Source organism: Pipra filicauda, unplaced genomic scaffold (genome assembly GCF_003945595.2).
Source record: "Pipra filicauda isolate LSUMZ 115617 unplaced genomic scaffold, ASM394559v2 scaffold80_size11013439_pilon, whole genome shotgun sequence".
In the NCBI taxonomy this organism is placed as follows: domain Eukaryota; kingdom Metazoa; phylum Chordata; class Aves; order Passeriformes; family Pipridae; genus Pipra; species Pipra filicauda.
The window spans coordinates 1,287,954-1,302,993 of NW_024104987.1; the positions used below are offsets into that span (position 1 = coordinate 1,287,954).

The 15,040-nt window shown below is 62.4% G+C and overlaps 1 protein-coding gene across 1 annotated transcript in view; it reads left to right on the top strand.

Moving 5' to 3' along the window:
* Positions 1 to 4,704: 4,704 nt before the first annotated feature.
* The window catches only part of SDK2 (sidekick cell adhesion molecule 2), a 46,178-nt gene continuing 35,842 nt past the window's right edge, over positions 4,705 to 15,040 (top strand). Inside the window, exon 1 of the mRNA XM_027725386.2 lies at positions 4,705 to 5,358. Within this exon, the coding sequence (XP_027581187.1) occupies positions 5,280 to 5,358 (79 nt within the window). The 5' untranslated portion in view covers positions 4,705 to 5,279. The remainder of the gene's footprint in view (positions 5,359 to 15,040) is intronic.

Below are 15,040 nucleotides of genomic sequence, written 5' to 3' on the forward strand. Positions count from 1 at the left end.
TCCTGGGGCTCGGGAATGTGGTTATTGCAGATGCTCTGGCTTAGGGGAGGAGGTCTGGGGGGCTCTGTCAGCCCCAGCCTGGCCCTGGCTGGTGTGGGGGGTTCAGCAGTGAGCTGCTCTAAACCCCCCAGCTCTTGGAAGCGTGTGATTAAGTGAGAGTCTTGGATGCAGCCCCCAGCAAACCTGGCTTGTCCCCAGCTGCTGTTCCCGAGGAACGCTCGGAAGGTGGCCTTTAAATGTTAAGAAATCATGTTAAAATGAGCCAGAGCCTTAGTTTAAATTTTTAATCTCCTGATTTAAAAACTCAGCCTTGAGGTCTGGGCTTGTGGGTGGGGGCTGGTGCTGCTGAGTGGGTGTTTCTGTGCTGGTGGTCTGGGGGTGCAGGGCCAGGACTGACGCCGGTGGTTGCACCTTTGCCCTCTCACTGGACAGCAGAGCCAGCTTTTCCCAGATCCATGCTGGGGCTTCTCTTGGCTCTTTCCAGCTGGCAGGAAAAGGAAAACTCAGCTCTGCAGGGTAGTGTGTCTGGGGGCTGTGGGGGTCCCAGTCCCACGGTTCCAGTTTGTAGAAATGCTTCTGCCCCTCAGTACCTGTGACCTCAAAGATGCTCTGGAGGAGAGCTCACGAGTGTGAGCCTCTAGCTGAGGAAGGCCTGTGGGTCTGGAGCAGCAGGAATGATGTTTCCCCCCACTGTGGGGCTCACAGACCCTCTCACCTGGAGCAGCATGTGGGGATCCAGGTGGGAACCCCAACACTCTCCTCTTTACGAGGGGGAGAGGCCCCCAACTGTGTGAGCAGCTCTTGCCGGGCTGCCTCGAGCTCCTCCAGAGCTGCCTGTGCTGCAGGGAGGAGGACAAAAGCTTTGTATGGAGCAAAGGCTCCTGCTCTGCCAGCTCCCCCAGCAGAGGATGGTTGCTGGGACTGATGCCTCTTCACCTGCCCCGCCTGTGTGCAGGCAGAGGGGAAGGTGAGGAGCCTGTCTCGGGGTGCTCAGTTAGAGGGGCTTTTAGAGCAGGAGAAGGAGCTTTAACACCCAGAGGTGGGGGAACACTGGGCAGAGCTGCCCCTGCACCCTCAGCAGTGCTGGGGGAGCTGTGCTGCTCCTGGGGGGGTGTTTGTGATGCTGCTCCTGTGGTCAGTTGTGTGAGGGGGTCTGGGGAGGGTCAGGGCTGCTTGAGACTGCCAGTGTCTGGTGTTCATGGAATACTCAGGCCCATCTGCTGGGTGCTGAGGTGGAGCAGAGTTGTGGCAGTCATGGGCAGGTCTTCCTAGGAAGTTTCTGGCCTTTTATGGATTGTTCCCAAAGCACAGTTCTCCGAGGAGAGAGTCAGATCCCGCTCAGAAATGGGACTCCTGTCCCCAGAGCTGGGGAGGTGACACTGCTCTGCTCTCTGCCAGCTCAGAGCCCCCAGCACTGAGCACAAGATTGCTGTGGGCTTGAAGGGAGATCTTAATTGGGCTGAGATGGCCCAAACAGCTGATGCTGGGAGAGAGCTCTGGGCTGGGAAGAGGAGCAGCTCTGGTAGGAAGGAGAGGGCTTGCTCCTGGTGCTGTTCCTTTCCTCAGTATTTTTTAACTCATAAAATATTTAAGATGTTTCTGTTCCGAGACTGTTTGGAGGCTCCTTGCTCAGCATTCAAGGGCAGTGTGGGGCCCTGTTTGATGCCCCTTCAAGGAGAGGCAGCTTCAGCCCTGCCAAAAACGTGGTGTCTGCCTGTGACCTTCCAGGGTCTGGTGTGTGTGAGGCTGTGACTGATCCCAAGCCACAGCTCTGGGGAGAAGGAACTTGTCCTAAGCCCGGGTTTAAAGAGGGGAGTTAAATGATTGCAGAGGCTGCTGTGGCCTGCAGCACTACTCTGGATCGACTCTTCTGGCAGAGCTGATGCTTCTGGAGAACAAAAAAGCTGCTTTCAATCTTAATTACACAAAGAAGGTGTTGGGGAGCCTTGCTGCAGCCGGGGTTATCCTCACTGTCAGAAATGTGCACATTACTGCTGGTCTGGATCGCTCTGGCTTCTCCTCCTGCCTGTGGGAGTTTGTTACCCCATTGCCTGCGAGGCTGCGGAACCTCCCAGATCCAATTTCTCTTCCCTGCGCCAGTGCTGACAGCCTGGGGTTAGATCTATCTGCTTTCCCCTTTGATAGTGAGGAAGGACTGAGCTCCTGGAGTCTCTCACTCGCAGGCAGCACTTCCAACCTCTCCTTGCACTTCCCAGCCCATTCCCGGAGCAGGGAGCGTGGATGCTGCTCTCATGCTCAAGGAACAGGGATGCTGGGAGTCAGTGCCTCATCCCAGGAAGATGAGGGATGCTGAGGACGGCTGAACAAAGTTCTTGGCTGTTGTCCTGCAGCCTTTGGATAATGCTGATGGTCCCCAAAGCGCCTGACAACCCAGCAAAGACTTTTACATTTCAAACAAAGCCTTGATCTTTTTTTGGAACTTGCCTTGGTTTCAGAAAAGAGTTTTTAATTCAAGCCCAGCGCCGTATTTTGGGTTTGACTTTGATGCACCCTCTTCAAGCAGGAGGCAAAATAACAGCGTTCACATCCGCAAATAGCCCCGGGGCGGGTTCCTGCTGCCCGCGGGCGGCGGCTGCGCGGGGCCAGCCCCCGGCACTGGGGGCTCCGACCGCAGCCTGGGGACGTGCTGCTGCCGAGGGGGGCTGGAGACCCCCCCGCGCCGGGGTCAGGGGTTGAGAGAGGAGCTCAAAACCCGATGCACGCTCAGAGCTGTGGGTCTTCCTCCCTCCCGGAGGAGTGGGGTGATGTGGCTCGCGCTGGTCCGTCGGGATGTGCTGTCACGATTCCCAGTGTAATTACAAGTGGTGCTGCCTCGAATTGTGGCCCAGGTTGGGATTCTCAGTGACGTTGCTGGAGGATTGGGCCAAAACTCATGGGAGACGGAGAGATGCCCTGTGTGGGGCTGGGGTGGCTCAGCAGCACGAGGAGGACACAGACTTCCCACTCAGGCATCACCTGGAATGTCCTCAGGGCCACAGGGTGGGTGGCAATGTGGGGGTCACCAGAGCCCACTGCCCTCTCTGATCTCTGGGATGTGCCATCACTGCATGGAGCAGCTCTGGGCTCTTCCCCCCCCTCTCCTGGAGACAGGTGTGGCATTACCTGCTGGAACTTGCTCCCACTTGGAGGCATTTGGGCAGAGGAGAGCTGGCAAGGAGCAGGCAGGGCTGTGAGGGAGGATGTGCTCCGGGGGGAACATTGCTCTGAGATCCAAACTCAGTCAGTCTGGGTGACCGTGGGGAACCAGGTACCTGTGCAAGTGGGTAATAAACTGCTCACAGCTCCACAAGATTAATTGTAATAACCATAAATCAGTGCTGGCACCAGGGTCAGACCTGGATTTATGGCCCTGGAGACAGGAATTCCTGTTCTTTATGGAACAAAGCCCTGATCCTGCAGGGCTTCGGGAGCGTGCTGAGTGTTACTGAGGCTGCAGTGTGTGTGTAGGTGCCTGGGGAGTGGGTCCGAGCCCCCTGCGGGGACAGAGCTCAGCCCTGGCAGGGCAGCCTCTCCCCTGCTTGTTCCAGCCAGCACCGGGAAACACCTCCCCGAGGGGCGAGCCAGGATTGCTGCCTCCCACAGCACATCGATCCCGTCATCTCGGTTGAGAATGCCAGCCACGGAGCTGATTAATGCCGGGGTGGGCAAGTGCTGGGTTATTGTTCAGTCTCTCTTCAAGAGGTCGATGGGAAATTTGGCAGTAGCTTCCCAAGTACACACCGTGCACACAGACATTGTCCCCCCAAGGACTGTGTGGGTTTTACACGTGAGTGTGCACAGTGTGGTGGAAATACACACCGGTGCCCAGCACTGACACAGTTGTATTGATGCCTGTGGGAGAGTATTCCCTCCGTCTCTGCCCTGGTGTGACCCTGCAGTGCTGGGGCTGGCTCCAGGCTAATCTGCTCATGCTTTCGTTTCACTCTGATCCTTGCAGGTCCCTTGGCTCAGAGGTGCTGTGTGTGCTCAGGAGGCTGATCCAGCATTCAGGATGGATATTTCCTCCTGTGCAGATGGTGCAGGTCCTTGGGTGTTAATGCTCGGTAGCAGCCGTGACTGAGCTGCTCTCCCCCACCTAATGCAAGGCACGGTGACAGCAGAAAGCACAGACATCTTTGAAGGATGTGCGAGCCTTTGGGGAAATTTGGGCTTGAGGAATTGTGAGATCAGGCCTGGCGAGGTGGTGTGTTATTAGGGAGGTGCTGCTGGGTCATCTCAGGGGTTAGAGCTTTTTTTTTTTTTTTTTTTTTTTTTTTTGAGAACCCTAAAATGTTTGCTTTGATAGACCCGTGTCAATGAGTTCTGCTTTAGAGCTACCTGGGGGACATGCCGTGTCCCCTTCCCGGGGACCGGGCGCTGATGCTCGGAGCGCTGTCGGAGGGGCCGAGGCATCGCGGCGTGGGGATGGAGCCGCAGACGCGAGCTGCCGCTTCCACAGCGGGGGCACCGGGGGCGGGCGGGGGGGGAGGGGGGGGGACCCGCCCGCTCCTCACGAGCCGGGGGCGGCCGGTGGGGACGCGCCCGCTCCCTCCGCGGCCGCTGGGTAGCGCTCGGGGCCGCGCCGTCTCCCCGCCTCCCCGGCTCGGGCTGCCCCCGGCCCCGCCGTTCCCCGCCGCCGCAGCTCACTCCGCCGCCGCGCCGCGCAGGAGGAGCAGCAGCCGCGGCCGGAGCGCGCAGAGGGGTCGGCGCGGCGCCCCCAGCCCGCCCCCCGCGCAGCGCCCGCGGCTCCGAGCGGGACCCCCGCGCCGCCGCCGCACTTTCCTCCCTTCCCCGCGGGGGGGGGAAAAAAAATCCCCACCCCTGAGCCCCGTCGCCCGCAGCCGCCGAGGAGGGGATGTCCCCAGGCAGGAGCTGAGCGCCGGGGAGGGGCCGCCCCCCGCCCCCAAACTTTTCGCTCGGCCCCGGAGCGGCGGGGACCCGGCCCCCATGGAGCCCGGGCGGGCAGGAGGGGCCGGGGGCGCGGCGCCTTGCGCTTCCCGTCCCCTTCCCTGACGCGGGGCGCAGCGCTCGGGGAGGGGCTCGGCTGCCGGCCCCGCGCCGGATTTGGGGGGTCCCGGCTCCGCGCGTCCCCCGGGAAGCTGCCGATGGTGGGGAGCTGCCTGCCGACCCTCCCCAACCCCACGAGGAGCCCTTCAGCCCCGCGCCTTCGCCTCGCCCTGAGCAGCGCTGCTGCGGGGGTCCCTGCGCTGGAGCCGCCCGGATTATAAAGTCGGGGAAGTTGTCCCCCCCCAGCCCCCCCAGCCCGTCTCGGCGGAGCCATGGCGCGGCTCCGGAGCTGGGGGCTGCTCTGCTTCGCCGTGCTCGCCCTGCCCGGCCCCCCGGGAGCCGGCGCCCAAGGTAAGGGCATGCGGGGCATGGCGGGAGAGGGACCGCGGAGAGGTGGGGGGGTCTCCGCGCTGCGCCCCTCAACCGAGCGATCTGCCACCCCCGGGCTGGGAGAGCGGTGTGCCAGCCCGGGGGTGGGAGCGAGTCGGCCCCGGAGCTCCGCCCGGGGAGGGCACAGCATCCATGGTGTTCGCGAAAGCCTCCCCGGAGCCGGGACCCGGGGCCCGCCGGTGCTGGGCGCAACGCGGTGTCCGCGGGGGCTCGGGGGGACAAGCGGCGCGGCTCTGCTGTGCCTTCCCCTGCCCCATAACTGCCCCCAAGCTGGGGATGGGGGGAACGTGTTGCTCTGAGCTTGGGGTAGAGACTGAGCTGAACCACCTTCGGGAGGCTGAGCATGCCCGGGGGTAGCGGCGCCCATTTCACCCCCTCCCTTCCGACCCCCGTTGTACCGCGGAACCTGGGGTGCGAGTTTGGGGGGCTCCCAGGGAACAGTTCATACCATAACGTTGGTCTCGTGGACCTCCAGCCGCTGGTCTGAGGGGGCAGGGGCCTGGGGCTGGGGTGGTTGCACCCCTGTGCCCTGTGGGTGCCCGGGGCTCCCTCTGCACCCCAGCAGCCCTTGGGGGCCACGATGCTGCTAAGCAGCGTGAGCCCCTCTCAGCTCCTTGCCCTTGTGGCTTGGGCACGGCACAGGCTGGTTTTAGCCGTTCCACTGCCCCACAGGGATATAAAATTAGTTTGTGGCCCTTTGGGGTGCAGCTGGGGTTCAGAGATGTTGAGGGGCCCTGGAGTCTCCTCCTTGTCAGCGAGGGTTCCCACGGGGCCACAGAGGAGGCTCCCGGCTGGCAGAGCTGCAGCGTGGCCGCCTCCGTCCCTGTGCCTGGACTGAGCGGATCCAGACTGGAAACGGGGGGGCACAGTGGGGTGCAGCGCCGGGGGTCCTCACCCACGACATTTCTTGCCCTTGTTTGCAGCAGCAAGTGGAGCCAGAAGTCCCCGTGCGCTCCCGTCCTCCAGCTCCCCCCGAGCCTCCCCCAGCACTGCTATAATTTCTCAGTAATTAAGTTCAGAACATAACATCTAAAGCAGCAGTATATTATCCGGGCAGGCCCTGTGTGGGGAGCTCTGAAGGTCTCTTTGATTGATTCACTCCCTTGCCGAGTTTCTCTTCTCCTGGCTGGCGTCTCCGGCTGGCGGGTCCCCTGTGATCCGTTTGTTCCCTGCCTGCGGGACGGGCTCCTGGGGTGACCCAATCTCCTTCCATTTATCCGTGGGGCTCCAAGGTATGGCTGTGGGGTGGAGGACGTGGGGCTGCTGGTGCTCCAGCCCCTCTGGAAGGGTGGGGAAGGGGCTTTGCTCCGCTCTCCTGGCGCAGGAGCCGATCTTTGCGGCTCCGGCTCTCTGCGGCGCGTGTCACGTCCTCGCGGGTGCTGTGACATTGCTCAGTGCCCGGCCCCGGCGTGGCAGCGGCCACAGACGAGCTGGCTGTGCTGGAGGGATCATTCCCAAAGCCTGGCACGTGCCTGTCTCCCCTGCCGCGGGTGGCACTGGGGATGCACCGGCAGGGTCACCTCCCAGCTGCGGTGCCCGTGGGGTGCTGGCACTCTCCGCTCTGTCCCGTTGGGATGGACTGGGTGCTGGGTGATGGAGCTGGGGAGAGGGCAGGGTGTGGGCAGGGCGCCTGGCACTGAGCTCCGTCCTCTGGCTCGTTCCCACTGCGGTGGGGCAGGCAGGGCATCCCCGCAGGGCTGGCAGCAAGGGGCAGCAGCGCTTTGTGCCGGGTCTATTGATTCTGGCAGCCAAGGAAAATGGGATCAATAGGGAAGGGAAGGGAAGGAGGAGATGACGGCGTGAGACCTCCCTGGCCAGGGCGCGGGGGCTGCCCGGGCACAGGGTGAGGCGCTTTAACACCTGCGGTTGGTAAAACAAAGGCCCCTCGCTGCCTGTGAGAGAGGGGATGGAAGTTTAATTACAGCCCGTCTGCGCTGTGTAATTATTAATTACCCATGGCAAAAAATAACTTATTGATTAGGGGCCTGGCGCTAATTACCCGGAGCCCAATGCGGAACCGGGGGAAGGCTCACAGGCAGCGCTGCCCGGGCGGGAGCTGTCGCAGTGCGACCGGTGCCGGGCCTGGAGGGCTGTGCCAGGGCTGGGGGGCACAGGCAGCCCACCCTGCCAGCAAAGGGCCCTTCGGCTGATTAACAAGGCAATAAAGGGCTCCCCAGGAGCTGGGGGGAACTTGAGGGTCCCCAGCCCCCTCCTCCCTGCTGTTTGCAGGCTTTGTGACCCCCAGGGATGTGGTTTGCCCCCACTCAGTGCTGGGGGGCACAGCCCGGGACCCCCTGCGCTGGCACAGCACCTCTAATGGGATTGAGGAGGCTGTGACCAGTCCCAGGAGGGATTTGGGAGGCTTAAGGTTCCAGACGGGATTTGGGGCAGGGGCCTGCAGTGGGCAGCTTCCATCAAAGAGGCTTATTAGAGGTGGCAGTGGGGGAGTTCCAGCGTCTTCTGTGCCCCACGCGTGGAGCTTGGGCACGTCTGCACACACGGAGCCCCACGGGCCGAGCAGGAGGAGGATGAGGACAAGCCCCTGTGGGATGTGCCAGGCTCGTGCCAGGAGTTGGATGACGGGAGCTGGTGGTTCCTCTATGCCAGTGGCATCAGGGCAGGAGGGGATGGCAGAGTGTGAGGTCTCCTGCCCTGGCTCCCTTGTCTCTGCCAACGCTGGCACATTTGCTGGTGGCTTCATGCAACGCTCCAGCTCGGGAAGGAGAGTGGCTTTTAGGGGAGAGGAAGGGAAGATTAAAATTTGATGCTGCTTGGGAAGCCATTAGTGCCTGGGCACGGCAATGATGAAATTTTGATGACCTGATAACCGTAAGGGAGGGGGGCTGGTCTGGTCCCAGGCAGCCCATGTCATTGGACCCCGTCACTGTGCCGGTCCCCAAAGATTTGGGGTGCCAGTGGTCTGCCGAGGGGAAGGACAGGCAGGATGAGAGCTGCCGGTGGGATGGAGGGTGTCTGGGGCTTGGACCCACCTCTGTGGCCTGTGGGGCCGGAGCTGGTGGGCAGGGAGGGCTGGGGATGGCTGTGCAGCTCCTGCCCCGGTGCCATCCGGGGACCGGGGTGAGTGACAACATCGGGTGCTGCCCTTAGTGACAGGGACTGGGCTGTGGTGGCATTTCTGCTCGGCAGGAGCGGGAGGAGAGCGGGAAGGCGGGAGCAGGCAGATGCTCGACTGCTTGAGAGCCTGGGAGAAGGCTGATAATTAAACCGGGAGGAGGGAGCTGGCGGGCGGCGCGGTGAGGGGTGACCCTTCCTCCGCCACTCTGCGAACCGTGTCCTTGTCCCCAGCCTGTGCCTGTGGCTGGTTCCTGCCTGGGGACAAGCTCCAGCCACACACACATTACTGTAGGCCCTACACAAACTGGTTGGGGGTGTGTTGGTGTTCTAGCAACAGTGCTGGCAATGCCTGGGGTGAATATGGCCCCGGGGGGCAGCGCTGTGTGGGGGCAGAGCCCTCTGGGTGCCGGGTGGGTGGGTGAGTGGTGGGTGCCCTCCCCTCTGAGCCCTCGTTACCGCCCCGAGCTCGTTAGCAAGTGGCGTGTGGCTGGGTGAAAAACGGCCAGGAATAAATATGCTGCTGTCAGTGGTGATGTGATTGTGCTAACGAAGGGCGAGCCGAGCCCCCGCGGTGCCCGGGGTTGTGCCAGGGCTGGTGGCTCTGGTGCTCTGCTGGTGCCTCAAAGCCTTGGCCTTCCAAGGTGCCTGTGGGGATCCAGCAACCCTCTGGGGCTGGGATGGCCCAGGGTGGTGGGTACTGATGTAATGGGGTGTCCTGGGAGCTTCTCCTCCAGTGCTGGGGAGCGTTGCATGGAACTGCTGGAAGGGACACAGGGCCGGGGTCACCCAGAGCGGGTGACGATGCCAGGGACTGCCCTCATCCCTGTGGCTGCTATTCTTTTTTGGGGTTCCCACCCTCCAGAGCCATCCATGGAGAAGGATCCAGACTCTGGATCTGTTCCTGCCACTCTTTGCCCCACCAGCAGGCAGGAATGTGCTGGCAGCAGCTCCCTGCTGGCCTCGCTTGGCATCTCTCACACCCTGGGCATGCTGGAGATGCCACCAGGGTGGGCACTGCCCTCAGCACCTCTCTGTGGGGCTGGGGACCGGCTGTTGGGCTGTGTGTTCCCCCCATCCTGCTTCCAGGGATACTTTGGGGGTGCATCCCCTGCTCCCAGCGATACTTTGGGGGTACATCCTGCACCTCTTCCCTACTGATGCTTCACCTTCAAGCCCCTCGTCCCAGCCTGAGTCCCACCACCTGCCTGTGCCCAGGGCAGGCAGTGGCCCCCTTGACGGCCTCCTCCCCTTGCCCCCAGCCCCGGGGGTGCAGGAATGCCTGCCTGGAAAGCCATGCCGGGCTCGGGTTGCCTGGGAACTGGGAAACCTGATCCCTGGGAACGGGCCGAGGGCAGGGGACATTCCTGGGCTGCAGCTGGTCCCCGACCCCCTTTGTCTTCCTGCTCTGATGGGGCCCCCAGGAATGGAGACTTGGGGCGTGGGGGGCTCTCAGCCTCAAGCAGGACCATCCCTGGGGATACTGTGACTGGATGCTCTGGGGTGACACCTCCCTGTGTGGATCGATCGTTGTCACCACCATGGGCTGGGGAAGGGGACCCAGGCCAGGTTGGACGGGCTTGGAGCAACCTGGGCTGGTGGAAGGTGTCCCTGACTGTGGCAGGGGGATGGGACAAGATGAGCTTTAAGGTCCCTTCCAACCCAAACCAGTCCAGGATTCTGTGGAAAGCCCTGAGCACTGGGACCAGCTGCCACCGCGTGCCAGCAGCTGGGCATCCCGGCTGGCCGTGGGGATGGCACGGTGGCAATTTCAGGAATGCTGGGGTCCCCTGTGCTGAAGCCACCCACCCTCCCTCCCTACCAGCCGTCATTGTCCCTGTCACCCACCTCGGTGTGTGGCAGCTCCAGGCCAGCTGTCCTGAGCATTCTGGGAGCTTCCCTCCACCCCAGGCAGCTGAGGGGAAACTGAGGCACTGGGTGGTGGTGGGTGCAGAGGGAGAGGGACCACAGCTGGTGTCCTGGTGGCAGTGGGTACAGTGGGAAGGGGACCCTGGCATGGTGCCAGCTGGTGTCCCCCTTAGTGCCCGCGTTAGTGGCTCTGCCAGCTCCCCTCCATCCCTCCCTGTCCCTGTGGAGGTGCCGAGGCCCCGGGTGCAGGGAGTTCTTGATGAGTTTGACCATTAGCGGAAGAAGCCGCCGAGCTAATTTTAGCCGTGGTGGTTTAATTGCTTTCTGCACTGCTGGGTGAGCCACAACCTGCGAGTCCTCGGCTGTAACCTTGAGCCCTCCCGGCTCCCTGCACAGCCGTGCCGGGTCCCGCCAGGGCAGGGAGCAGCGCGGGTGGGAGCGGGAGTGCTGCTCCCTGGAGGAGTTTCTCTAGGATGTTGGGGTCTGTGTGCGTAGCCAGGAGGGGTTGGGGTGCCCGGCAAAGTCCTTCTACCCTGGCTTGCTGCACGGGTGCCCCTTGTGTGTCATGGAGAGTGAGGGCACGTGTGATGTGGGGGGACTCTGGCTGTCCCCCGGAGGCCAGCAGGTCACCCCGGCTGTGGGGTTGCAGATCCCTGTGCTTGCAGTGGTGAGTCTCCTTCATCAACATGACAAAGGGAAATGCTGGATTTGGACCCCCTTAAATGGGAATTATGGGATCCAGAGGGCATTTCCGCGGGGCAAGAGCAGGGCTGGGTACCCACGTGTTCTCGGTCCCCTGTCGGCAGGGCTGGGATGTGTTACCGGGATGGCTGGAGGAGCCTGTCCCTCTGCCCCCGTCCTGCTGGGCCACCTCCCAAGCACATCCTGGTTCACTGAGTGAGGAATCAGAGCTGAATCTGGGGCACAGGTCGGGCATTATTGGGGTTTTATGGGGACATTGCTGTTCCTTTTGGGAGCCTGTGTCCCCCAGCGGGGAGCAGTCGAGTGCCGGGCTCTGTGTGTGGCTGTTCCCATGGGTCTCTGCATGGTGGATGCTCAGTGCTTCTCCTCCTCTTCCTCCCTGCCTGGGCTTGGGAGTCAGAATGAGAGCTTGGGGGGACATGGAGGGGTCCTGTGTGGATCTGGCCTTCCCTGAAGGGCTGGTTGGGGATGGAGCTGGGTGCGGACACGGACACGCTGCCGGCTCCCGGCCCAGCGTGGGGCCGGGCTGGAGGGGGCTGGGACCGGCGGACACAAAAGCTCTGGTTTCAGCAACCCGCCTCCTGCATGCCTGAAAACAGCTGATGGCCGTGAAGGGGGATGAAATGGGATTAGCTGCTGTTTCCAAAGGGAGCACGTCCTGCCGAGCTGGACAATGCTCCTGCTGTGCCCCCGCATCCCGCCACAGCCCTGCCCAGGGGGGCTCGGTGCTGGCTCCCCGGGCTTGGGGTGCTGCCTCCTGCCCTGGCTGTCCCCGGGGGGCCTTGGGGTCTGCTGAGCCCCCTGTGCTCCAGCACTGGGTGCTGCACTGGCTCCCGGGGGTCCTGGAGACCCTGGGGTGGGGTGGGAGCTTCTGCCTGCCCTGCAGGAGCCCCGAGGGGTCGTGACTGGGCACGACCTGCCCTGCAGCAGCACCGAGCACCTCTCAGGGAACACCTTGGGGTGGCAGGAGCTCGGGGCTGTCCCACCCCGGCGAGCAGTGACACTGGGTGCCCAACCTGGAGCCCCGCAGCCAAAATGGAGCAGGGAAGCTCACGGCCCAAGGGGTTTTGCAGGGTGGGCACCTCTGCCTTGGCACCCCCCCCTCAGTGCCGGGGACAGGGCACAACGGGGACCCGCGGCGTGTCCCGGGGTGGGAGCCACACGTGGCCCCATCTGCGGTGCTGCCGGGGCGTGCGGCGCCGTGCTCGGTGGAGTGAGCTGATGTTTATTTTGATAATGAGTTCTCAATGCGTTCACGAACTAATAAAATCAACTCATTAGGGGTGGGATGCTTAATTCCGAGCTCTGCCGTTGGGAGAGACCTCCCCGCCGGCTGAGCACCGGGAAGGGCTCAGCACCGGGCTCCTGCCTGCGTGTGAGGGGAGGGAGGTGATGGGTGCCTTCATCACCTTGTTTTCTCTGTTTTCCTCATTTGTAGGGTGGGAAGAGAGGCTGTGGGGGCAGCGGGGCTGTGCAGTGGAGGGTGGAAGCAAGGCACGTGCTGGGAGCAGGGCAGGGAGCTGCCACAGCCCTTCACCCGGGGCGCTGGGGGAGTCTCTGCTCGCTTGGCTTCTCCCCATAAGCTCCACGTCAGGCTGGAATCGCTGGCGCGGTGTCGGCTGGAAAAGCCCCTCTGGCTGGGAGAGCCACAAGTGTGTGAATTAATGCAATGACCAGAGTTTGCTGCTCTGCCCTGGAAATTGAGGGCTGGCTGGGAGGGGGGGGAGTGCGGGCTGCCAGTTATTCCCGTCCCCCACCCGTGAACAGGGACGTCTGCAAAGGAAACGCTTTGGAAAAAGCTTTTTCTGAGGAAAACTCATGTTTGCTGTCATGCTACAGCTATTTATGTTTCAAGTGAGCAATGCAATGACTAATTAATACTTAGAAAAGAGGATGTCTGGGCAACACCCCAGTAAATGGGCGAGTGCCCGGTGCCCGCTGGCTCGGGGCCGTGCCACGGGGAGGGGGGTCGTGGCCACCAGTGCCTTCGTCCCGCCTGGCATGGGGAGGGCAGGAGCTGGCAGAGTATTTTCCATCCCACGGGGCTGGCGACTCGATTGCGTCAGTGCCCTGGGAAGGGCTCAGTGGGGTTTTTCTTGTGGTTTCTCTCTTCTGTTTTTCTTTCCCCGCCGTGTTTTTTCGGTTGGGAAATGCTGCCTCGTTGGGATTCTCGTGGCGAGCCTGGGAAGCGGCTGTTGTCTGTCTGTCTGTCCGTCTGCTGAGCATCCTGAGGGGCTGGGTGATGGGGGACACGGGTGCCACTTGCTGAAGGGACATCCCAGGCGCTGTTGGGGCTCCTGCAGGGCAGGTCTGTGGTGGCTTTGCTTCCCCACCCCTCCTTGGCCGCCGTGGCCCCGGGAGCTGCCACAGCACAGGGCTGTGGTTGCCTTCCAGGAATTCCTGGAGGGTACACTCAGCATGTTCCATGGGGCTAAATCCAGCCCTGAGCTGTATGTACTGTGCCACACTGCCCTGGGCTTCTGTGTCACCCATCCCACCCAGTGCTGGGACCACCCTGGGGTTGGGATCTGGGCTGTTGAGACCCTCACCCTTTTTGGCAGCTGGGTGTGGAGCCGGTTCCTGCCAAATCCATGTGGGGAAGGTCTGGTCTTGGCTGCAAAACCATTGGGAACAGGGCTGGGAAGGGCTGAGGTGCAGGGAGGGGGATGTGTGCTGACGCCCTCTCCTGCCCAGAGGGTCTGGCTGGTGGCTGTTGGGGGGTCTGGAGGTGATGTCCATCGATCCTTCCCTTCCTCAGTATTTTGGAGTCTCTCCTGGGGAATTCAGCCCCAGGATCCGGCCCCTCTAATAGCGTTGAGTCACTCTCTGGGTGTCTGTGACTCACAGCAGTGACCCAGATACGGCGGAGCCGCGTAATCGTGGCCTTCCCAGGATTGCTGCCGTCGGAAGGAGTTTGCTGGGGAAGAGTTTTGGCCGGAGCCTGGAGCTTGTTAAACATCCCCAGCTGGGCTCAGGGCTGTGCCCTGCATGGGGACAGGCTCAGCAGGGCAATGCCCAGCTGTGCCACCCAGAGCTGAGCAACTCTGGGGACTTATCCCCAGGCTGGGGGGGCTCCTGTCCCCTCGGGAACATCTGTGCATGGTCCCTTTGCTGTGGGTCCCTTCCAGCTCCTGGCAGCTCCGTGTGTTTGGGTTTGGAGCTCCGTGCCTTGGGGCCAGGACTGGGGCCGTGCTCCCGGGGTCCGTGTGCTCGGAGCCGGGTGTGGGGGTCCGTGGGGGCTGCCCGGTGCCTCGGAGCACAAAGCTCAGCTTGTCGGCCCCCTGGGCTCAGGGCTGGGGACACACAACGGGGCCGTGTGTGAGTGTCTGTTTGGGGTTTCCCGTGAGGGAAATGTTGGTTTTTCCAGCGGCAGGGACGGGCAGGCACACAGCCCTGCTCTGTTCCCAGCTGTGGGGCTGAATAAGTCGCTGTTTCCCAGCCAGGGCTGATGTTTCTCCATCAGCTCTGGGAACATCTCAACCCTTACCTGGCCCACGTTGGCACTGGGGTACACCTGGCTGGATGCCACAGGGGCTGGGTGCCGAGGGCTGTCCTGGGCTGTGGTCCATGGGAATCCTGAGGGGATAATGCTGGCATGGCACGGGCTCTGCCACAGTGGGCAGAGGAGGGTCTGTCACCAGTTTTGGGACCCTCTGATGGCTGGGGGGATGTGCTGGGGGTTGTGTTGTATCTGGAGGAGAGTTTTCCAGGATGAGAGAATGGCATTGTGTCCAACACTGCTGCTGGGAGAAGAGAGGTCCTGAGCATCTTTCCAACCCCCCTTATCCTGGGGGAGCTGGGCTCCCCCCTCCCCATGTCCCCCATCCCTGAGGGGGTTCATCCGGGCATGGCGAGGCTGCCTGTGGCCCGCTGAGCCCGCCGAGAGCCCCGGCTGTGGAAGAGGAGCTTGTTATGGAGCCATCCTGCTTTTAATTAACAAATTAAAATCCTAGTTAACAATCCAGCCCCAGGGCTGTTGGAGGCTGGGAGAAGCTGGAGC